The 24,603-nt window shown below is 38.9% G+C and overlaps 1 protein-coding gene across 7 annotated transcripts in view; it reads right to left on the reverse strand.

The window, feature by feature from the left end:
• HIVEP1 (HIVEP zinc finger 1) overlaps positions 1-24,603 on the reverse strand; it is a 169,915-nt gene that overhangs the window by 85,851 nt on the left and 59,461 nt on the right. Inside the window, exon 2 of one of the 7 annotated variants that reach the window (XM_053602463.1) lies at positions 21,566-22,172. The exons of the other annotated variants lie outside the window; for them this stretch is intronic. Within the exon in view, the coding sequence (XP_053458438.1) occupies positions 21,566-21,593 (28 nt within the window). The 5' untranslated portion in view covers positions 21,594-22,172. The remainder of the gene's footprint in view (positions 1-21,565; positions 22,173-24,603) is intronic. 7 annotated transcript variants of the gene reach the window in all.

Below are 24,603 nucleotides of genomic sequence, written 5' to 3' on the forward strand. Positions count from 1 at the left end.
ATCATTCCCAGTCTTTGCTGCTAAGGAAACTAAATAAACCTATCTTTACAAGCCATTTTAACCTACAAGTTCCACATCTCAAACACCCCCAGACCTCTATGACTCTGAGTTAGATGACATGTCACAATAACGCTGAAAAATCATAGTCTAAACCACTAATATTCATGCGGAAGAACACTGCCACAGTAAGTGAAAAAAATCAGACTCAACTCTGTGCTAATAAATTTGAAAATCACTACAAACTAGTAAACATTCTAGAAAAATACACAATTACCCCAACTGATCCAGGAGGAAAACATGACCAGAATAACCAGCACTGATAAAACAGAGAAAGCTTCCACAGAGTAGCATGGACTCTGCTTTTTAAAGGCTGCAGGCCCAGTTTACTATCAAACTGCTTCAAATTTCTGAGAATGGGGCATATCCTAAACTGCTCCAGAGCACAGTGTAATATAGAAGGCATCATGCATCCTGTTACACACCTGGCATGGTCCTGGCCTCAGAACCTGCGCCAAGGGGCAGAAAAACCCACACTGCAGCCAAGGCTCCTCTGAGTAAGGACTGGACAATCTATACCATGAACCACATTCACAGAAAATAAGAACGCAAAGTCTCTTCAACATTCAGAAGCAAGTTACCCTCATTTGCAATAGCAAACAAGAGAGGGGGAAGATAATTTAAATACTGTCCAAAATATACTTGATTAAATCACTTAATTCTCATTAAGAATTTTTTTAAAACCTCAATACTGAATAAGAAAGGATGTTCTTCATCATATTAACCAAATGTTATTCTAACAAATACCCCCAAACAAAGAGATTAGCCAAGATCCATACTGTCTGTTCCCGCAGAGATCCTTCTGGGGGTCTGCCCTCGTCTAGCTATCCCCCCACACTCCACACTCTGTTCTGATCCCTCACTCCCAGTACTCCTCACAGCATCCTCTGAGAATCTGCTTGGCTCCCTCATTAGAGAGTGCATACGTGCCTGGCTCACTAGCTCCTTGACACACAGTCGTCTAATAAATGAATTGCTACTACAATGTTACCACAGCATTTATGACGGTAACAACTTGGGGGAAATTTTCCATGTAAAAAAATAACAGACTGGTTAAACAAACACCTGAAAACTTCCATACAACAGAATATTATTTAGTCATCAAAAAAGTTCTAAACATTTTGTGCCACTAACAGGAAGGTGTGCATATGTACAGACAGACACAAATATAAGTCTATGACGAAGGAGGCCAAAACGTAAATGAATCTGACAAGATTACATTAAACAGATTTCATTTTACCATTTGTATTTTCTTCAGTTACTAATAAATACATATTTTAATAGAAAAAATAATTATTTAAATTCAATAAAAATAAACCTAACCATGTACTAAATTATCTTTTTTAAAAAATGTTGGCTATCAATTCTAAATACCACATTTCCAGATCCAATAAGAAACTCTACAGGATAACTTCTAAAACATGAAAACATTAATACACATGGTTTGTTTTAATCAAATTTTAAGTATTAGCTCCTGAGTGCCAGCACTAAGGACACTCAAAGACGAACAATCCCGACATCCTATGTGTAGGAACTCGGACAAATAAACAAGCAGTTCCTACCCATGTAGTGACCCTGTGTGCCCTGAGACTATATCCCCAGAGTGCAGGGAATTTAACAGGGAGGTCTGTGGCTCGGGAAGGAGGAGCAAGCGACAGGAAACAAGAGTGTGTGGAGAACTCAAAGTGGTTTGGATACGTAAGTCTAGAGAGCACGTCCAGAGATATGCAATTTGGGGGCCACCTTCTCATATAACTGGTAGTTAAAACCATACCTTCGAATGGACAAATGCAAAAATACACCTTTTCTGTGAAGTTGTATGACCACAGGTATCAAGATCTTTGAAAAACATCTCCATGAAAAAAGTAAACCAAACGCTAGTCATACAGTGCTTTGTATGACAGAAAAATGAAATAATCAACAACAGCACTGGTTTAAAGTGGGTACTCAATGAATAATTTTAAATATATGAGTATCTGAGAAATGGTTAAGGAAGTTATGATACGTTATATGATCGAATATTACAGAACCATGGTAGTTTTCTGGAAGGACCTTCTGAATCACACACCCCAGAGAGGGTGCCCAGATTGTATAAATTTTCAAAGCTTTGATACCCAGTTTTGCTGGGTCACCCACTCTCCCATTAAGAATTATGATGGAATGGCAGGTAGTCCCAATTTTTAAAGAGAAGTACAGGAAAACAAACCCAAGAAAAGGGGAAGGAAGAAATAGCTGGAAAAAAAATAAGACAGAAAGGATTTTGGCCACGGAAATCAAGAAAACAATGTTTCAAGGTTAAACCAATGGATGAAAATCTTCTGACAGGTTGAGTGACTAACAGGACACTAGTCGTGCTTCCCACAGAAGGCAAGCAAGGTGGGGAGGAGGGGGAGGGCATTGGGACATGAGGTGAGAAGAGAGAGTAAAGGAGAACGTCTTTCCAAACACTGAGCTCAAAATAAGAGTGAACTGGGATGGGGAGTGGGGGGGGGGGGTCATACAGAGTGGAGGGGACACTGTTCAGTTTGTTTAGTTCCTCCTCCAAAATGTTCATAGAGTGGGGGGCAAGCAATAAAAGAAGAGTGAAGACATGGGAAAACTGGGAAGTGGGATGGGTACCGTTGTGGAGAAAGTGGAAGACAGCATCACAAGTCCAGGAGGAGGCTTGGTTTTAAGCAGGGAAAGACCCAAGGCTATTCTCTGAAACTACAGGGAAGAAGAGGAGAGAAGGTGTGTTAGGTGACAAGTCTGCAGCTAGAAAGGATGGATTCCAGGGACTTTATATCCAGTTACCTCAAGTGTAATGACATAAGAAGCATGATTGTCCACAAAGAAGAAGGGATTTACTGCATGTGTAAGAGGCCAAAGAGACTGGTGAAAACAACAAAGTCATTTAAGAGAAGGAAAGAGCTGATCAATTTTAAGAACATATGAAAGCCCTGTTGAATAGTAACTAGGGATCTGTGAACACGGACACCCATCCACTTTGGTTGCTCCAATACACACAATTATATCATTTACTCTAATAAGGCTTGACAACCATATCAAGAAGTGGAGAAGGGACTGGCCATGGTAGCTTATGCCTGTAATCCTAGCACTTTGAAAGGCTGAGATAGAAGGACTGCTTAAATGGGAGTTTGAGACCAGCCTGAGCAAGAGCAAAGCCCTGTCTCTCAAAAAAAAAAATAGAAAAATTAGCCAGGCATGGTGGCATGCACCCTGGCCCCAGCACTTGGGAGCCTGAGGCAGAAGGAATGTGTGAACTCAGGGATTTGAGGGTACAGTGAACTGTGATGATACCACTACACTCTAGCCTGGAGTGACAGAGTAAGACTTTGTCTCCCTCCGCCCCCCCACCAAAAAAAAGGAGAAGGGATGCCATATTTGGTTTTTTCCAGGAGGAAGGACAAAGAATTCAGCAAGATGAAGGTGCTAGAGAGTAGCAGGGAGTAGTGTGTGTGACCACACAGGACAGGTGGAGGATAACAGGAAGTGAGACAGGGAATGTGGACAAGAGCTGCAGAGCCTTCAGCTTGTGATCAATTTCTAGTAAAGGGTTCAGGGATTTTAAAAAGATCCAATGTGGACACAGGTGAAGTGGGGCCAAGATAAAGCTTGACTGGACATGAACAATGCACATCCTGGTGTGATAATGAGTCAGGGACTAGCAAACCAAACATTCTATAATCAAGTTTAAAATGTGAGGGGCCTCACTTGGCTATACTTGTTTGGCCTGCCCTTTGAAAAATGATGCATGTATTTTTTTCAGTTAGCATGTTTCCATCATGATACTGAAAAAACTTGAAAAAGTTCAAAGAAAAAAGTAGATATTAGGTCCACTATGGTTGTCAAATCATGGATCATTTATGCTATGTTTCTCCTTTAAGAAAATCTCAATATCGAAACAAACCATGAAAATAAAATGTATGTAGACTTTCTTTTACACCGAGCCATCGAAGCTTTCTAAATTATCTGTACTCCTAAATAATGTATTTATTCATGCTGCACATATCATCACCTGGTGTTACCTGGCAGCCTTCATCAGCCTTCATCAGCACAGCTGAGAACTGTGAGACCATTCTACTTAAATTGAGCTTTTAACACTCCTAGAGGATGGTAGGAAGACCACTGGCTTTTATGTTGGAGCACACATTTCCTAAGTAGTAAAAAGCAAAGCAAACTTCTCAAAGTCTCCTTCCCTAACCTCAACTGTTTCGGAGCCCACAGGAGCCAAATTAGACAAGGGGCTGAGCTCCAAGTTGAGGGGCTCCTTCTACAGACGCTGACGAAGCAACACAGTCCAAAGATGACTTCCTTTAGTGCCTACTCCACAGCTCCAAGTCTCACAAGCCTTTATATATCCCCTAGAATAGTAGAATCCAAGCTTTGCTGCATATGTGAGTCCCTTAGTATTAGAGCCACTTAAAAGTCTTGATTTTGAGGCTGCAATACCAATTAAATCAGCACTTTAAAAAGTATGCCAGGTGATTCCAACATGAGGTCAACCTTGAGAATGGATGCTGTCTAAATTACAGATAGTATCAGGTCAAAATTCAAAACTGTACAAAATGCAAGCAGTTAGGAAAGAAAAGACTTATCAGCCAGCTCTTCACAGCAGCATTTGTCAAGTACCAGGGACAGTAGCAGCAACATCATCTGTCTGCCTTATCTGAGGAGCTGCTGACACTAGAGGATACTAAGAAGATAAGGAAGAAAAAGTTCAACGTGCACTTCATGGCTAAGAATGTTCAATTAAATTATATTTCTAAAACACAAAGCAAAAGCATATGTTCTCAGCAAGTATTATACACATACCAAAAATAGCTCCAGTAATTATTACTAATGTCAGCCCTAAACTAGAAAATATTTCTAGCTGAAAATTTAATGTTTGACAATACAAAACTATTTTAACATAATAAGCTATTATTATGAAGGTGCCGAAAATTAGTAAGTTCTCTTATATATGTTTCTAATAATCACAACAAATATGGTGCCCATGGTGGATTAGATATTCTTATTAGAGTATGACGATATGATAACTTGCGATGTAGCCAATGGAAGGAGGTAGTCATGGTAACTATGGTGGGAAAGAAAGGAATGTGAAGACAGAACGTTCTTACCCTGAGAGGCCAAATGCCAGGGTCCACTCAACTTGGGCTACTAACTCAGTAACCGATTAACACATTTGCAACTCCTGCCCTCATGTAAGTGAATGTGTGTGCACACACAGACACACACACACACACACACACACGAGAACATGCATGCACACACACCCCCAATTTGGGGGCTAACGATGCAGATATAGAAGATGGTCGGGAGAGGCCCAAGAGGTATGGATCTCAAAAACTAAAAAAACCTCACCACCATGTTCCTCTAGCTTTTCAGGCTTGCTATTACCCCATCCCTTGTCAGCAAATAGTACATCCACTCTTCCCTAAAATAAATTTTAAAAGGCTTTCTTATTTTAAAAGGGGATGGGGGTGGGGAGAGAAGCAGGATTTAGATACAAGGTGCTGCTATTACCTGGGGCATAAATACAGAAACTAAACTAAGCAACTGAGATCAGTGAACTCCAGGGGCTGCCAGCTGCCCCCATCCCACTCTTCTTGGAACAGCCCCTCACCCCACCCTACGGAACCCTGCTCACCACTCACTCCCTGCAGCAACCCCATCAACACCAGCAGCTGGGAGAACTGTACCAGGGGCTGAGGCAAATCACAGTTTGATATTTCAGATTGCTGGTTCTGCCTGGACAACACATGGTCTGAGAAAGTCGGGACTACAGGCTCTGGGGGGATTGATGGGAGCAGAGGATTTGAGCAACAGAAGCAGCCACAGAGGCTCCAGTCTCATCAAGGGGGCCAGGTCCACAGAAGCACAACACTGACTCTCTTACACTTTCTTAAAAGTTAAATTATACTTTAGTTACTATTTTATAGTCAATCAGCACTTTGCATAGGATCTTTTACACACCTTTTCTAGGAGCAAGGGGTTAAACAGCGCTGCCTATCAGGCGCGAATCCTGGCTGATACCACGAAGGCCCATGGATGTGCCACGTGGCGCCTCTTCATCACAGTTCTCCTAAATGATGCCTCTTCTTTCAGTAATCCTTTTCAGAATCAGTAATTCTCCCTGTGGTGCTCCATCACATTCTGTGATCTCAAGTTGCCACAGACACAAATAAATTCCCCAGGAGGGGATGAAGATTACAAATGTGAGCATACAAAATAATGGTACAAATGATGCTCCAAACCATGGTTGGGGAAGAAGAGTAAAGGTTGAAAACTATTTATCTGCTAGAACCGAATGAAATGTTAGTTTGAGGGAAACAGCACTCGGATATTTCAGTTTTCTACAGCAGACTCAGCAAACAGCTAACACTTACAACTGCCCAAGTGCCATCACTTGACTTGTCACTGCTGTGCCGGCCTCCCCAGCCTGTGGACATCCAGCCCTGTCATCCCCTCGTAAATTTGGCCCATTTGCCTAAGAAGCTCCTCCTTTCAGGAAGCTCTCACTTCCCCACCAGGTGCTAGGGAAAGTGACAGGTGTAGGTGACTTCTGACTAGCAGGCGAAGGACTTCAGAGCACCCTGTCTAGGCTCCCACATCACAAGAGCATCCACCTCATGTCTCAAGTTAATACTCAACAAATTGTCCCTCTGGACATAATGGCATTGTGACCAGGGAGTACAGTAACAGGATGAGCTCTGTATTACCACTTACAATTAAGTTAGGCACATTACAAATTACATACCTTTTGTGGGCTGGGCTGGAAAAAGTAATCAGATATAACACATTATTACTGAGGACAAATGTGGTCTGAGCACCAAACCACAAATTTAAAACTGAATTTCTGTTACATAACGCATTTATGATTGGGCCCTGATTGCACATGACTCTGGTTCACAATACTTCAGATAATTCATTTAGGGAGAAAACTACATCAGTTAAGAGAAACATCTGGGTGGGGGCTTCAGATGTTGTGGTTGAATGGAGTTCCAGCCTTGGCCTCCCACTTGATGACACACAGCATCCCTCTGGCAACATTCATCTGTGCATGTGGAAGACTGTAGTCTAGGCAATCTACACTCCATCACAAAGACTCCAAAGGCCTCTCCCCTAGGGACATTAAGCAGACACAATACACACATTATCTATTGTACAGCTAAGGGCATCTGCTGTGATTTGAAGGTTTGCAGCCCTCCCACCAAAATTCTTATGTTGGAAACTTAATCCCCATTGCAACAGTGTTGGGAGGTGAGGCCTGATGGTAGGTGTCTAAATCAGGAGAAGCCACACCCACATTAATGGATTAACGGCCCTGCAAAAAGGGCTTGTGGTAATGGGTTCTGTTTTCTGCTCTTCTGACATATGAGGACACAGCAAGGCCCCCACTAGAGGCTGGTGCCTTGATTTTGGACTTCCAACCTCCAGAACTACAAAAAATAAATTTCTGTTCTTTATTAATTACCCAGTCTCAAGTATTCTTGTTACAGCAGCACAGACTAAAATGACATCTCTCAAAGTCTCTGAAGTAATTTTAACTGATTTTGAATTATTTTTCCTTGTGAATTTTTACTGCAAAGAGCATCCTATATTTCAGATCTACATGTGTTTAACTAGTAACCCATACAAATCAAAGCCACAAATAGAGAAGTTGGGCAACAAATGTACATTCATGTATTATCATCTAATGATACCTAAAGAATATGTAGTATCTGGAAATGTTAAAACAACAGTCTCAACAATTTGTTATGAATTATAGTTATATACTTGACATGAAGAAAAAAAACAGGACCAATGGTAGAAACTCTATAGAACAAACAACTCAAGTTTTCTTGATAATTTGCAAAGAAAACAAGGAGAGAAATGGAAAGTATACACATAGATCAAAAGAACATGAAAGATACATTAACTTATAAAAACTCAGAAGGTAGAACTTACTTGTCCTGGATCTAACAAAAGGTTTGAAAAAATCACAACATTGGAAATAAGTGGAAATTCACACTGATAAGATATTTGACTACATTAAAGAATTACTTTTTTCTTTTGAGACTGAGTCCCACACTATGTTGCCCTCGTTAGAGTACCATAGTATCATAGCTCACAGCAACCTCAAACTCCTGGGCTTAAGCTATCCTCTTGCCTCAGCCTCCCAAGTAGCTGGGACTATAGGCGCAGCACAACACTCGGCTATATTTTTCTTGCAGCTGCCATTGTTGTTTAGCAGGCCCAGGCTGGGTGGAACCCACCAGCCCTGGTGTATGTGGCCGGCATCTTAACCATTGAACTATGGGTGCCAAGCCTTTTTTTTTTTTTTTTGAGACAGAGTCTCAAGCTGTCGTGCTGGGTAGAGTGCATGGCATCACAGCTCACAGCAACCTCCAACTATTAGACTCAAGCGAGCCTTTTATCACAGTTTTTCTATTTTTACTAGAGACAGGGTCTCACTTCAGGCTGGTCTTGAACTCACAGCTTCAAGCAATCTACCCACCTCGGCCTCCCAGAGTGCTAGGATTACAGATGTGAGGCAAGAATTACATTTTTGGTTTCATAAAGTTATTGTGATTATGTGAAAAGACATTCCTTATCTGATATCATCAAAACAAAAGAATAACATTCTATCTCTGAGGTTAGCTTTAAAACAAAAGAGAAGGTATGGCCACAAGAGTAAATGCAACCTAACTGGCTATCAACTGCTGATTACTGAAGCTGCACAACAGGCAAACAAGAGTTTTATTACACTTTTATTTTGTAATCATTCAAAAACTTCCATTCTGCATGATAACTTGGTGGCCAAAAAGCTAAAAAAATTAATAATAGTAATAAATTGAAACATCCATAGTCAAACAAGTTAAAAAAAAAATAAGGAACTAAACTATCATCAAAGTAAGTTTCATGCAAATATTATCAGAGCGTTACAATCAGTAAGCGAGAAGTGACGTAACACTGTTGAGTGAGGCCAGCATGTACCCGGCATTCAAAAAGGTCACTGCCCCTAAAAATAATCTGAGCCAAAAGGAAATAACTTCTGAACAACCACTAGGAGTCAGGTTTGTACACACCAAAGTTGGAAAGGATAACAGAAAGAAAGAAAAATGATTTCTAGAAACATGATATCCAGTGTTCTTAATTCCTTTTGGGAGGGTGGAGGTGAAGCATCAAAGACCCCCTTGAAGAATTTGGAGATTGGAAAGGTTTTAAGAGATAAGGACCAATTAAACCAAAAAAAGTAAAACCCGAGGAAACTATGAATACAGTTTATTTTTGTTTGTGTCAAACATAAAAATGAGTATGTGTTTATGAGAGAGCATATGCAAGTGGCTGCTGCTAGTATCTGCAGTCACTCCTAGAGAATGGTACAATGAAAACAAGTTTCACTGTACTTTTTTATTGTTTCTTCCGTTTCAATTAGTTAACCTTGTGATATTTACCTTCAGTTTCCAAAATTTAAACAATATATGACAGAATAAGAAAACGGTATTTCAAATACCCAGATTTGCCGCTATTAACATACTGCCATATTAGTTTCCAGGTTATTTTCATGTTTGTGTATGCAAAACAAACATACATACATCCATGTATGTATATATATGGATCTATATATGTATAAAACAAACATACATACGTCCATGTATACATATACATATACATACACACACATATACTTTTTAAAATAAAAAGACAAAGAAATACACGGTTCTTTGTTTTTAATTTAGAAGATCTCCATCCTACTACAGTACTGGCTGATCACTTTTAATTTTTAAAAAACTAAATTTAAATTTTAAATTTAAAAAACTAAATTTCCCAATATCTCTACTTTAAAAAGTTATGACCAGTAAAGAGCCTCTCCCAAGAAGTAAGAAACACACACACTTTTACATACAATTTCGGGGACTGCAGCAATCTATGGAGCCCCCAAACCCAGATCGAGAGCATCTGATACAGACCTATACTGCGCTGTCGGGGTTCTTACATGTTGAGTGAGGATTCAAAGGTACATTTTTACAGTGCTATTGATCTTAACTTTTTTGCTTATTTTCATTTTTTTCAGTGGTTAAATTTCTCCCCAAATAAAATAACAATGTAGCTCTTACTAGTACAAACTATTCTTATTTAGCCACACAAAAAGGGGAGGGGTAAAAAGTAGGTAACTGAAATACATTATCCACAACTTTTCTTAATTTTCGAGTCCAACCATTTTTAACAACTCTTTACTGAGTAGAAGGCAGAAGACAGGAAAAGAAAAAATGATGGACATCAGTACATCCAGCATACACACCTCATCTGCAAGTTAGAGGCTGCCACATACCCAGCTCTGAGAGAAACAGTGTCCTCCCTTCAGAACCCAGGCTCCAGAGATGAAAACAGAATCAAACACAACACATTAAACATTAAGTACCTATAACAGATAGTAAACAGTGACAACTTCTACAATAGCACCAAGAAGAAAAGACAATGACGCCTGGTCCAGTCAACCTACCTTCTATGGTAACGGTAGTACAGTGGGGCATTGATAGTGCAGAAATTTCTCATCACCTCACCTCAACTACTGCCACCAACCAAGCACTGCCAAATTCATGAAGCAAACACATCCAACCTCTGCCTTTTTCCTTCATCTGTCAGCCTAGAAGGCTTCCCAGAGTCTCTTAACTCTAATTTAGAAAAGTATCTATTTAATATTATGAAAATCTAGATAGCAAAGGCTCCATAAGAATTTCACACAGACTCACTTAGGACTCTCAGGCATCTAGACCTAGCAGACTAGCCTATGACACCAGCCCTCCTACTAGTAACAATAAAATTGTGGACAAAATTGGTTTTAAAAAATTTGGACTATAAGTGACAGAATCCAAGGAGAAACTGCATGGATTGAGTTTAAAGGAGAAGCAAAGGAGCTGAGACCACATTTAAATGGCCTTTCTCTTGAGGGCAATTACAGAGAACAGTGCTCCAGCCCAGCAGAGATGGAGTCCGGGCTGCCAGAACAGCTGGAAATTGAGGGGAAAGTCCCAGAAAAGAGGGAGCCTCAGAGAAGGAACCTAAAATCTGTGAACAAACTCTCAAATCCTGGGCTATCTTTTGAACTGCTCGTGTTGAGGATAAGACTCAAAGGAACCCAAAAAGAAAGCAACCCAAAAGAAATCTGGAAGAACTGAGGAAATATCAACAACTATCAAACATAGGGGACAAAAAGTTTGAGTCCTGCCAAGATAGAGTAGACAGGTAAACAATCTGTATTTCCACTGAAACCTCAGAAGGCCATGCTTTAGTAGAATTAACATTCACATCTGGGACTAGGGACAAAGCAAAGATATTTATGCTAAAAGTCTCATACCAAGCCTCTACCAGTTTAAAAGATAACAGTGGTAATTTCACTGCCTGTGAGAAAAAAACTTGATAATCTTCAGATGAAGATCAAAGAATACAGAGCCTCCAAAATCCCATCATCTACATTGTTCTCTATATGATAAAAAATTACGAGGCATGTGAATACAAAAATGTGGCGCAGAGACAGAGAAAGCAGTAATAAGAATTAGACCTATAGGTGACAAAGATGTTGAAAATCAGTAAATATGGATTATCAGTGACTATAAATATATGGGAGAGAATTTATAGGAAAAAAGATGGATATAGTAAAAGATCAATAAGGAATTTCAAAAAAGATACAAAGTCTAAAAAGCATAGGCATACTATAACAGAATAGTGTACCTGGGATAAAAATTCACTGGGTGAGAATAATAGCACATGGGACATTGCAGAAGAAAAATCTAGTGAATTAGAAGACAGATCAATAGAAATGATCCAAAGTGAAGCACAGAGGGAAAAGTCTGGGAGAGCTAAACACAGTTTCAATGAACACTGAAACAGTATCAAATAATCTAACAGATATAATTAAAGCCCCAGAAGGAGAAGAAAGAGGAGAGAGAGAATTGAAAAGAAGAAATAATAACTGAATTTTTCCCAAATCTGACTAAAAACATCAACCTGCAGGTGCAGGAAGCTCAGCGAACCCCGAGGAGGATGAATACAAAGGAAACACCCATCCTTGACCTGCGGAGTGAGAGAGGGACCGGGAGGAGGAACTGGAAGACCGGGGTGAGCACACACGGCGGAGGGGAAGGGATGGGAGGATGGAGGGGGCAACAGAATTTTAAAATACTAAAGAAAAAAATGTCGAATTCGAATTCTGTATCTAGCAAAATTATCCTTCAAAATTAAAACAAAATGAAGATAACTATAATTTCCGATAGACGAAAGTCGAAAAAATTTCAAACAATGCTAAAAGGGGTAAATTCAGGCCGAAGGGAAAGTGTAACAGATGAAAATGTAAACCTGTAGCAGGCTCCAGCAAATCATGACCCCCTGGGCAAATTCAGCCTTTTAGCTGTTTTCCTAAGTCCTATAGGAAATATATACACACATATATGTATATAGGCCTTATGTGCATATACATACATATATGTGTATATATATATACACATAAATGATGGAAAAAAAGAGGAGCAGATGATGACAACAGAAGTTATAAACTATATGAGGCCCACAGAGCCTAAAATATTTAATCTCTGGTCCTTTACAAAAAGAGTTTACAATTCCTAATATATAAGGAGAAAGAGAAAGTCCCTTTTTCTACAATTACTTAAAAGGCAACTGACTGCCTAAAGCAAAAACAATGAATTAAACAGTTTGTAGTGTATGTATAAACAAAATATATGACAAAAAAACTCACTCATCTAAAAATGCTCTCAAGCCCAAGGCCAGCTATAAATAATGAACTCATACAACCCTGAGTTTTATAACATTAAATTATGTCACATTACTTCATGTAAGTCTTAAAATATTAGGCTGAGATGATTATTTTTTTGAAACACAAAACTGAAATAAAACAGATAGTTTACTCCCCATCTATTTTCTAATACACATCACAAATAGCAAGTACATTAACAACTATGAAAACTGTTTAGAAAACGGAAAATACCTTTTAAAGTGCTTTTTAAAAAGTATTAATGTATTCTCTTTTATTCTATTGTCAGAGTGTGAAAGTTAATGTAAACTCCAGGAGATGAAGAAAAGCTTCTGGGAGGAAGGAACATGAAGAAAAGTATAAAACAGGAATAGGCTGACAGTATTTGGGGAACAAAGGTGCAGATAGAAAGTAAAACATACAGGATGAGAAGAAGGTACGGTGGAGGCTTGGAAAGTAATCTAAGGGTTACTTGAAGTAGCAACGAAAATAAATTTTATAGCTGGGGTCAGCACAACATGAGGAACTGTGTTAAAGGGTCACGGCATTAGGAAGGCTGAGAACCATTGGCCTAGGCTAAAGTGTGTGCTTGGTTCCTTGGTTCTTAACAAAAAAAAAGTTTAAAGTAAAAACGTAAAATTTTTAAAAACAGAAAAAAGAACAATATAGAATAAGAACACGACGATAGAAAACACTTTTGTATCGCTTTACAATTCATTTGTTTTAAGCTAAGTGTTATTACAAAAAAGTCAAAAAATTTTTTTGTTTTAAAAAAACAAATTTTGTTTTAAAAATTTTTTTATAAAATAAACTTATAGTAAGCTAAAATTATTATTGAAGAAACAAAAATATTTTTTTCTGGATTTAGTGTAGACTACATGTATAGTGCTCATGAAGTCTGCAGAGGTGTGCAGTCACGTCCTAGACCTTCACTTTCACTCTGAACTCCTGACTCACCCAGAGCAACTGGCAACTTCCAGTTCTGCAGACTCCATTCATGGTAAACGTCCTATACAGGTGCATTTTTCTTTTGTCTTTCACACTGGCCATTTATTGTCTCTTTTCTCTGTATTTAGATACAAAAATACTTACGATGTGTTCCATTTACCTATACTGCTCTGTACAGTAACATGCTGTAGAGGTTTGTAGCCTAGAAGTGACAGGCTATCCCACACAATTCACTTTTGTGTACATGTATGGGTTTAAAGAGAATGATAGTGCCATATATACAAAATGATTTTGGGGGAAAAGTGACCAGAAATTGATACAGCTAATAAAGAGGATAAAGAGCAGAAAAAAGAAAAATGCTAATTTTCTATGACATATACTTCTGTACTAATTGATTAAAAAAAAACCAAAAAACTAAGTGCATGGATTACTCATATCGAAAATGCATTATTTGGGTGGCGCCTGTGGCTCAAAGGGGTAGGGTGCCAGCCCCATATGCCAGAGGTGGCGGGTTCAAACCCAGCCCCGGCCAAAACCTGCCAAAAAAAAAGAAAATGCATTATTTAAGTGTATATGTGTGTTCAATATATAAGTGCATGTGTATAAATACGGATAGCAAAACAAAAAACAATCTTGAGTGCCTCAATTCCCTAAAAGTATGTGAGTGCTTATATGCTTAAAAATACATTACACACATCGCTTCTCAGCCTTTTGGCTAAGATCAAGTGTAAAAATACATTACACACATGTGTAAGTATATGTACACATGTATCTTTATACACAGAACTTCCACAGTTGACCACCTCCCTACATTGAGCACCTTCGTAAGATGCCCTAATTCTCACAGACTGGACATGTACCACACGGACATGTCAGAACAGCAGGCCTAGTTCTTTATGTTGACCACTGTGTTACAGTCCCTATGTGGTCAACTTACAGAGGGACATATGTGAATATATACACATACTCTCAGATTCTCCTTTTCAGTATTCTCATTTAAAACTCTAAACATTACCCCAGGCTTCCAAATTATTGGGATGCCTGTTTTCCCCCTTCAAATTGAGGATATTTTAACATTAACTAACTGACAATACTACTACTATAATTATGACAAAACATGATTCTTTACCCTTTCATTCTTTTAATTTTAGACAAAATATTACGCAAAATATTCTGAGGTCAGTTAAGAAATCTGATCCTTCATCTCAAAATAACCCAATCTGCATCTCCTCCAAGGGATAAGCCCCTTACCAGCAAAAAGTGAACAGGGTATGAAAAATACATAGGTAATGGAAGGAAGAAAAATAAGATGAAAAAATGGATACAGGCTAACAGTTTTAGTCGTCAACTATAGACCAGATCTTTATACAGGAAATTACAATCAAAACAAACCAAACACGCTAACATTTCATAGTTCATCAAGACTATATTGGAGGCCCTGGCTTGTTCCCCATGATACCTTGTGTCTTGCACTGGCCCTACTATGTATGTATTGCAGTTGTTTCCTTTTATTGTAAGTAATGACTCCTCTCCAGACTACACGTCCCACAAGGGCAGAGGAGAGGCAGGTGTCACTAACCACTGCCCTCAGCTATGTGCTGGGTACACAGTAGGCAAGGTGTCCATTAATCCTGACCTTGCTGTCAGATAAACAGAACTTACCTTAACCATTCTATCCACATAAGGATACTCAAAACCAATAAAAAATTAAAATTTCATAAGGACAAGAGAAATACACCTTTAAAAAAACCTAAGCTTAATATTAACTACACTCTTCAAATAGTCTTTCCTATCTTTTTCATTTAAAAAAAAAAGTAAACTTCCTCTTAAGAACTCACAAGAACAGTTCACAAACTTTTCATACTTTCTCAGACATAAAGAGCCACAGGTTGAATATAGAACTATTTCCAATTACCACTATTCTATGCTATAATTTTTTTTTTTTTTTTTTTGCAGTTTTTGGCAGGGGCCGAGATTGAACCAGCCACCTCCGGTATATGGGGCTGGCACCCTACTCCTTTGAGCCACAGGCGCCACCCCTATGCTATAATTTTTAAATGCAAGTAATATTAACTATTAAGTGATACTTCAGTTGAAATAGAAAATAGTAAAAAGAAATGCAGGGGCTCAGCACCTGTAGCTCAAGTTATAAGGTGTCAGCCACATACACTAGAGCTGGCAGGTTCGAATCCAGCCTGAGCCTGCCAAACAACAATGATAACTACAACCAAAAAATAGCTGGGCATTGTGAAGGACACCTGTGGTCCGAGCTACTTGGGAGGCTGAGGCAAGAAAATCATTTAAGCCCAGGAGTTGGAAGTTGCTGTGAGCTGCGATGCCACAACACTCTACCCAGGGCGAAAGCTTGAGGCTCTGTCTCAAAAAAAAAAAAAAAAAAGAAGAAGAAGAAAAGGTCAATATTCTCAATTAATGTGAATGGTGTTAATTGTCCACTAAAGAGGCACAGGTTGGCTGACTGGACACAAAAACTCAAGCCAGATATCTGCTGCATACAAGAATTGCATCTACATTAAAAGACAAATATACACTCAAGGTGAAGGGATGGTCATCTATACTCCAGGCAAATGGAAAGCAGAAAAAAGCAGGTGTTCCAATCCTATTTGCAAATGCAATATGCTATAAACCAACCAAAATAAGGAAGAATAAGGATGGACACTTCATATCTGTTAAAGGTAATACTCAATATGATGACATTTCAGTTATTAATATTTATGTACCCAACCAGAATGCACCTCAATTTATAAGAGAAACTCTAACAGACATGAACAACTTGATTTCCTCCAGTTCCATAGTAGTTAGAGATTTTAACACCCCTTTAGAAGTGCTGGATAGACCCTCCAAAAAGAAGTTAGCAATGAAATTTAAGATTTAAACTTAACCATTCAACATCTGGATTTAGCAGACATCTACAGAACATTTCATCCCAACAAAACTGAATACACACATTCTTCTCATAAGCCCACAGAACATACTCCAAAATCGACCACATCCTAGGCCACAAATCTAACCTCACCAATTTAAAAAAATAGAAATTATTCCTTACATCTTCTCAGACCATCATGGAATAAAAGTTGAACTCAATAACAACAGGAATCTGCATACCCATACAAAAACATGGAAGCTAAACAACCTTATGCTGAAGGACAGATAGGTTATAGACGAGATAAAGAAGGAAATAACCAAAAAAAAAAAAAAAAAGGGCGGCACCTGTGGCTCAAGGAGTAGGGCGCCAGTCCCATATGCCAGAGGTGGCAGGTTCAAACCTAGCCCCGGCCAAAAACCAAAAAAAAAAAAAAAAAAGAAGGAAATCACCAAATTTTTGGAACAAAACAACAATCAAGACACGAATTACCAGAACCTCTGGGATACTGCAAAGGCAGTCAGAAGAGGGAAATTTACAGCACTGCAAGCCTTACTCAAGAAAATGGAAAGAGAGGAAGTTAATAATTTAATGGGACATCTCAAGCAACTGGAGAAGGAAGAACACTCCAACCCCAAACCCAGGAGAAGAAAAGAAATAACCAGAATCAGAGCAGAATTAAATGAAATTGAAAACAAAAGAATTATACAACAGATCAATAAATCAAAAAGTTAGTTTTTTGAAAAGATCAATAAAACAGATAAACCTTTGGCCAACCTAACCAGGAAAAAAAAGAGTAAAGTCTCTAATTTCATCAATCAGAAATGGTAACGATGAAATAACAACAGACCCCTCACAATTCAAAAAATCCTTAACGAATACTACAAGAAACTCTACTCTCAGAAATATGAAAATCTAAAAGAAATCGACCAATACTTGCAAGTACGCCACCTACCAAGACTTAGCCAGAACGAAGTGGAAATGTTGAACAGGCCTATATCAAGTTCTGAAATAGCATCAACTATACAAAATCTCCCTAAAGAGAAAAGCCCAGGACCAGATGGCTTTACGTCAGAATTCTACCAAACCTTTAAAGAAGAACTAGTACCTATATTACTAAACCTCTTCCAAAATATAGAAAAAGAAGGAATATTACCCAACACATTCTATGAAGCAAACATCACCTTGATCCCCAAACCAGGGAAAGACCCAACAAGAAAAGAAAATTATACACCAATATCACTAATGTATACTGATGCTAAAATACTCAATAAGATCCTAACAAACAGAATCCAACAACACATCAAAAAAATTATACACCATGACCAAGTGGGATTTATCCCAGGGTCTCAAGGCTGGTTCAATATACGTAAATCTATAAATGTAATTTAGCACATAAACAAACTAAGAAATAAAGACCATATGATGCTTTCAATTGATGCAGAAAATAATATTCAGTATCCCTTCATGATCAGAACACTTAAGAAAATTGGTATAGAAGGGACATTTCTTAAACTAATAGAGGCCATCTACAGCAAACCCACAGCCAATATCATACTGAATGAAGTTAAATTGAAATCATTTCCACTTAGATCAGGAACCAGGCAAGGTTGCCCATTGTCTCCATTGCTCTTTAACATTGTAATGGAAGTTGTAGCCATTGCAATTAGGGAAGAAAAGGTGATCAAGGGTATCCACGTAGGGTCAGAAGAGATCAAACTTGCACTCTTCGCAGATGATATGATCATCTATCTGGAAAACACTAGGGATTCTACTACAAAACTTTTAGAAGTGATCAAGGAATACAGCAATGTCTCAGGCTACAAAATCAACACCCATAAATCTGTAGCCTTTATATAAACCAACAATAACCAAGCCGAAAAAAGTCAAGGACTCTATTCCTTTCACAGTAATGCCAAAGAAGATGAACTATTTGGGAGTATACCTAGCAAAGGATGTGAAAGGTCTCTACAGGGAGAACTATGAAACTTAAAGAAAAGAAATAGCTGAAGATGTTAACAAATGGAAAAACATACCATGCTCATGTCTGGGAAGAATCAACATTGTTAAAATGTCTATACTGCCCAAAGCAATATATAATTTTAATGTAATTCCTATTAAAGCTCCATTGGCATATTTTAAAGATCTTCAAATAATAATACTTCGTTTTATATGGAATCAGAAAAAACCTCGAATAGCCAAAACATTACTCAGTAATAAAAACACAGCAGGAGGAATCACGCTATCAGACTGAGACTGTACTATGAATCGATAGTGATCAAAACAGCATGGTATTGGCACAAAAACAGAGAAGTAGATGTCTGGAACAGAATAGAGAACCAAGGATGAATCCAGCTACTTACCGTTATTTCATCTTTGACAAGTCAATTAAAAACATTCAGTGGGGAAAAGATTCCCTATTTAACAAATGGTGCTGGGTGAACTGGCTGGCAACCTGTAGAAGATTGAAACTGGACCCACACCTTTCACCATTAACTAAGATAGACTCTCACTGGATAAAAGATTTAAACTTAAGACATGAAACTATAAAAATACTTGAATAAAGTGCAGGGAAAGCTCTTGAAGGAATCGGCCTGGGTGAATATTTTATGAGGAGGACTCCCCAGGCAATTGAAGCCGTATCAAAAATACACTACTGGGACCTGATCAAACTAAAAAGCTTCTGCACAGCCAAGAACATAGTAAGTAAAGCAAGCAGACAGCCTTCAGAATGGGAGAAAATATTTGCAGGTTATACCTCCGATAAAGGTCTAATAACCAGAATCCACAGAGAACTCAAATGTGTTAGCAAGAAAAGAACAAGTGATCCCATCTCAGGGTGGGCAAGGGACTTGAAAAGAAACTTCTCTAAAGAAGACAGATGCACGATCTATAAACACATGAAAAAAAGCTCATCATCCTTAATCATCAGAGAAATGCAAATCAAATCTACTTTGAGATATCACCTAACCCCAGTAAGAGTAGCCCACATAACAAAATCCCAAAACCAGAGATGTTGGCGTGGATGTGGAGAAAAGGGCACACTTCTACACTGCTGGTGGGAATGCACACTAGTATGTTCCTTCTGGAAGGATGTTTGGAGAATACTTAGAGACCTAAAAATAGACCTGCCATCCGATCCTGTAATTCCTTTACTAGTTTTATACCCAGAAGACCAAAAATCACAATATAACAAAGACATCTGTACCAGAATGTGTTTTGCAGCCCAATTCATAATTGCTAAGTCATGGAAGAAGCCCAAGTGCCCATTGACCCACAAACAGACTAGCAAATTGTGGTGCATGTATACCATGGAATATTGTGCAGCCCTAAAGAAAGATGGAGACTTTACCTTTTTCATGTTTACATGGATGGAGCTGGAACATATTCTTCTTAGCAAAGTATCTCAGGAATGGAAGAAAAAGTATCCAATGTACTCAGCCCTACTATGAAGCTAAATTATAGCTTTCACATGGAGGCTATAACCCAACTATAGCACAAGACTATGAGGAAAGGGCCAAGGAAGGGGAAGGGAGGGGGGAGGTTAGGGTGGAGGGAGGGTGATGGGTGGGGCCACACCTACAGTGCATTTTAGAATGGGTACAGGTGAAACTTACGAAGGCAGAACACAAATGTCTACATACCCTAACTAAGAAAATGCCATAAAGGCTACACTGAACAGTTTGACGAGAATATTTCAGATTGTATATGAAACCAGCACATTGTACCCCTTGATTGCACTAATGTACACAGCTATGATTTAACAATTAAAAAAAAAAGAACAGCTTGGGCATTAGCAAAACCTTGTCTCTACAAAATATATATTAAAATAAAAAATTATCCTGGTTAAAAAAAAAAAAAAAGAAGAAGAAGAAAAGAAAAGAAATGCAGACATTTATAGTTGGTCAACTATGCAACCCATAATATTAATTGTGGATAATCAATTTAAAAGTGAGCGTTTAATACCAGCCAATACACTCAGAGATAAATTTTTTAAACTGATATTCCAATGACTACTACTTACAAAACATATTGCAAAAGCTGCTGATTAAAATACACATTAAGCTATATTTTAGGAAAAACCCACATTATTGTTGAAAGTCATTATTCTAAATAATCAGTCTATACATGTATGTTATTTTATATAAAAGGTCCAACAATTAAGGTTAACAACTTGCCACCATGTGCTTATGTTGGCAGCACTGTACAAACAACTTGGTAAAGTTTCAAAACCTTTGTATGTCAGTGTCCTACAGCTGTCTCCATGTTGATGCGTTGTGGTGTCTTACTGAGTGTGCTCAATATTGTTCCATGTTTTTGTGTACCCTCATAAGAATGATGGAGTTTGAATTAGAGCAATGAATAAATGTTAAATTTCTTGATAAACTTGGCAAGAGTGGAAGTGAAATCGGGGACATGTTAATCCAAGTTTAGGAGGATAATGCCATAAAGAAAACACCAGTGTATAGTGGATTAAACATTTTTCTGTGGGGAGAGAAAGCAATCACTGATGAAGTGAGATCAGGGCAGCCAGTAGCAAGGAGAACTGATGAAAACACTGCAAAAATTCGATGAACTGTACATCAAAATCATGAGCTGATTAGGACATGCATAACAGATCAAGTAAACATCAGTAGAGAAATAGGAAAATCTTAACTGAAAATCTTGGCATGAGAAAAGTATGTGCAAAAATGGTCCTGAAGAAACTCACTAATAAACAAAAACAAAGGAGAGCTGAAGTTTGCCAAGACCTTTTGGAGAGTCAAGACAATGTTTGGCACCATGCTATCACTGGTGATGAAACATGGGTGTTACCAATATGACCCTGATACAAAGCATCACTGTGCACAATGCAAGTCAGCCAATTGTCCACAACCAAAAACATTCTACCAGCACAAATCAAAAGTCAAAATGATATTGCTAACCTTTTTTGATATCAGGAGAATTGTTCATTATGAATTTGTACCAACTGGAGAAGCAGCCAGGTTTACTATTTGCAAGGGCTGAAAAATATATGTGAAAAGATGAAAATGATCTGAACCTTTTACCAACAACTCATGGCTCTTGTATCACGACAATGCACCAGCTCACATGGCACTGTGTGCGAGGGAGCTTTTAGCCAGTGAACAAGTAACTGTATTGGAGCACCCTCCCTCCTCAGCTGATCTGGCCCCCAGTGACTTTTTTCTTTACCCAAAGAAAAAGGAAATACCGAAAGGAAGGCATGTTGATGCCATGCAGGACATCTAGGGTAACCTGACAACAGTTCTGATGGCCATTTCAGGAGGAGAGCTCCATTTTTGCTCTGAAGGGTGAACGAGGTGCTGGAGTTGGTATGCAGCTTCCCAGGAGGAGTGCCCTGCAGGTGATGGTGGTGATATTCAGCAAGGAGGTATGTAGCACTTTCTTAGGATGAATCCATGAACTTAATGGTGCGACCTCTTGTGGAGAGTGTATGTATAATTCTGTCTGAAATGTATCCACCGTCTCATTACATGCACACATGGGTATGTCCTCTGTCTTCATTGTTACCTTGAAGTGATAGGTCACGGAAGATAACAACAGTAATGGGCCCTTAGGACAGAATCACTTACATTTTGAACAAACATTTACAATAAAATTTACAATGTTTAATTATAAAGTGCAATCTAAATCTTCATAATCCAAGCACTCAAATTAATTCATACACTTTCAGAAATCATCACAACTGAAATAATAAACAAGCATCATTTCCTTTACGAAAGAAGCACTTGGCTAACTCCAATACTTCCACGGACTTTGGCCAAAAGTAACAGTAATTAGGCTTGTAACTTCATATGTGCACTAGTCAAACCACAAACAGCTTTCTGATCATTTATCGAAGAAAGTAACTGCATCACGGAGACTGACTTAGGCAAATCTCAGTGACAACACACTAAAATATAACTGCACTGAAGAAGACTTAAAGCTCTTTTCGGTTACGGTACAGTAGCACATGAGTAATATCAACTATGCAGTTATTTTGGATAAACAACAATAACTGTTTCTTAAACTCCCTATGATATACGTAAAGTGCGCTAGTAATGCACAGAATTAAGACATGGGCACGTATGTCAAAACTGATGGAGACAGCACAAGTTCTCTGTTCCCACCCATTATAAAAACCCCTCTCTTGAAAACCTTCCTTTCAAATGAACAGTTTACCTTTCAGGGATGCCCACGGCACAGGGCTTGCCTTCCTTCTCCAGGGCCCTACTCGGGAAAACCTACCAATACCAGCTGAAAGGTAAGGGTCCCCTGGGTGCTGGGCACTGTTCTTTGGACCTAACATCTACTAACTTATTTAATCCACACAGAAAAACGTACCTGGGAGAAAAGGACCACTCTTGATCCCCATTTTCCAGAGGGGCAAACTGTGCTACAGGGCAGCAAACTTGACAGAGCTAGTCAGGAGAAGTGCAGATGGCTTCTAGAAGGTTCACTTGTTAACACTGTGCTGTATACTACTTACTTCTCTGTGTTCTTTACATACAGCAAGAGGCATCCTGCTCACGTGTGACGGTCAACCTCACACGCTCCTGAAGCCCCTCCCTGCACTCCTAAGGCCCTCCAGCGTGCACCAACGCACCCCACCTGCTCTGGAATCAGTGTCATTGCTTGTCTGAAGTCTCTGTCACTCTGAAACCTAACTCCAGGTCAGGATCTGTCATCCTTCTCCATCATACCAGGCCCCAACAGTCATTCACACCTCACCGGTTTTCACAACAAACCTGAATCCAAATTCTCAGAAACATCTACTAAAAATTCCAGAAAGGCAGTGTTTTCTTACCTTCCTACACATTGCAGAGAACATTACTACTGCATACAACATGCTATTTAATGATATCTCATTTGTCCACTATTATTTAGTTGTTTTTTTGTGTGTGTTTTTTTTTTTGGCCAGGGCTGGGTTTGAACCCACCACCTCTGGCATATGGGACTGGCGCCTTACTCCTTGAGCCACAGGCACTACCCCTATTTTTAACTTAAATTATCTATGATGTGTGAAGCTCTTTTCCATCTCGGACTTTAGCTATCTGAATATAGGAAAATCAACCCCCACAGCACACAAACAGTCCCAGAAACATGGTACACGCTCAAATCCGGTTGGATTCCTACCTACTGAAAAGAAAGAACATACTGAAAATGTCTTGACTGCTTCACAAAGACCCAGGGGGAAGACTCAAGATGGAAAATAAAATTTAAAAATTTATTTTCCTGGGTAAAATAAAGCAGCCAATGATTGATCTAACTTACCAATAGAGTAGAGTGGGAACGTGCCTGTGTACGGGGCGGCAGGCAGACACAAGAAATGAAAATGCCTTGACGCTGGCAGAAAGGCAGCCTCTCCACTTCTCCCTCTGCCTTCCCTTCACAAGAACTAAGGAGCAACAGGCCTTAGTTCTGGCCCAACAACTGAAGTTCCATTTCCCTAGGGGGAAAATCACAGACATACAGAACATATGCATACTCAGATGCACACAATTTCAGCAACATTAATTTTGCAGAAGAGTTTCTATCACCACTGCTGAAGTAACTGGCATTCAAAATGCCTCGTGTTGGTTTGACCCGACGTTGTTAACCAAAAATGAAGTTCTGCTTATGATCAGCTTACTGAAACAGCCCCAGAAAACAGACTGTTGAGGTCCTTTGCTGAGAAAAGGAGAAATTCCATCAGGTTCCCTGGAATGCTGGGCCACAGAAAGGATCTGGCACATTCACTCTTTACCAATTGTAACAGTTACAGTTAGATACACTGTTCCCACTGTAGGGACAGTCTTCTTCCACAAATCCGAAAACGGCAAGATGGTGACTTGAAAACAAAATAATTATTTGGTGTCCAGTGAATGATTTAATTTATATAAATGGATGCAGCAGGCGGGAACAAGAACCCAGGAGTAAAAGTAACGTGCACTAAGACACACTCCTTGCCAAAATCTGAGCT

This window comes from Nycticebus coucang, chromosome 9 (genome assembly GCF_027406575.1).
Source record: "Nycticebus coucang isolate mNycCou1 chromosome 9, mNycCou1.pri, whole genome shotgun sequence".
NCBI classification, from domain to species: domain Eukaryota; kingdom Metazoa; phylum Chordata; class Mammalia; order Primates; family Lorisidae; genus Nycticebus; species Nycticebus coucang.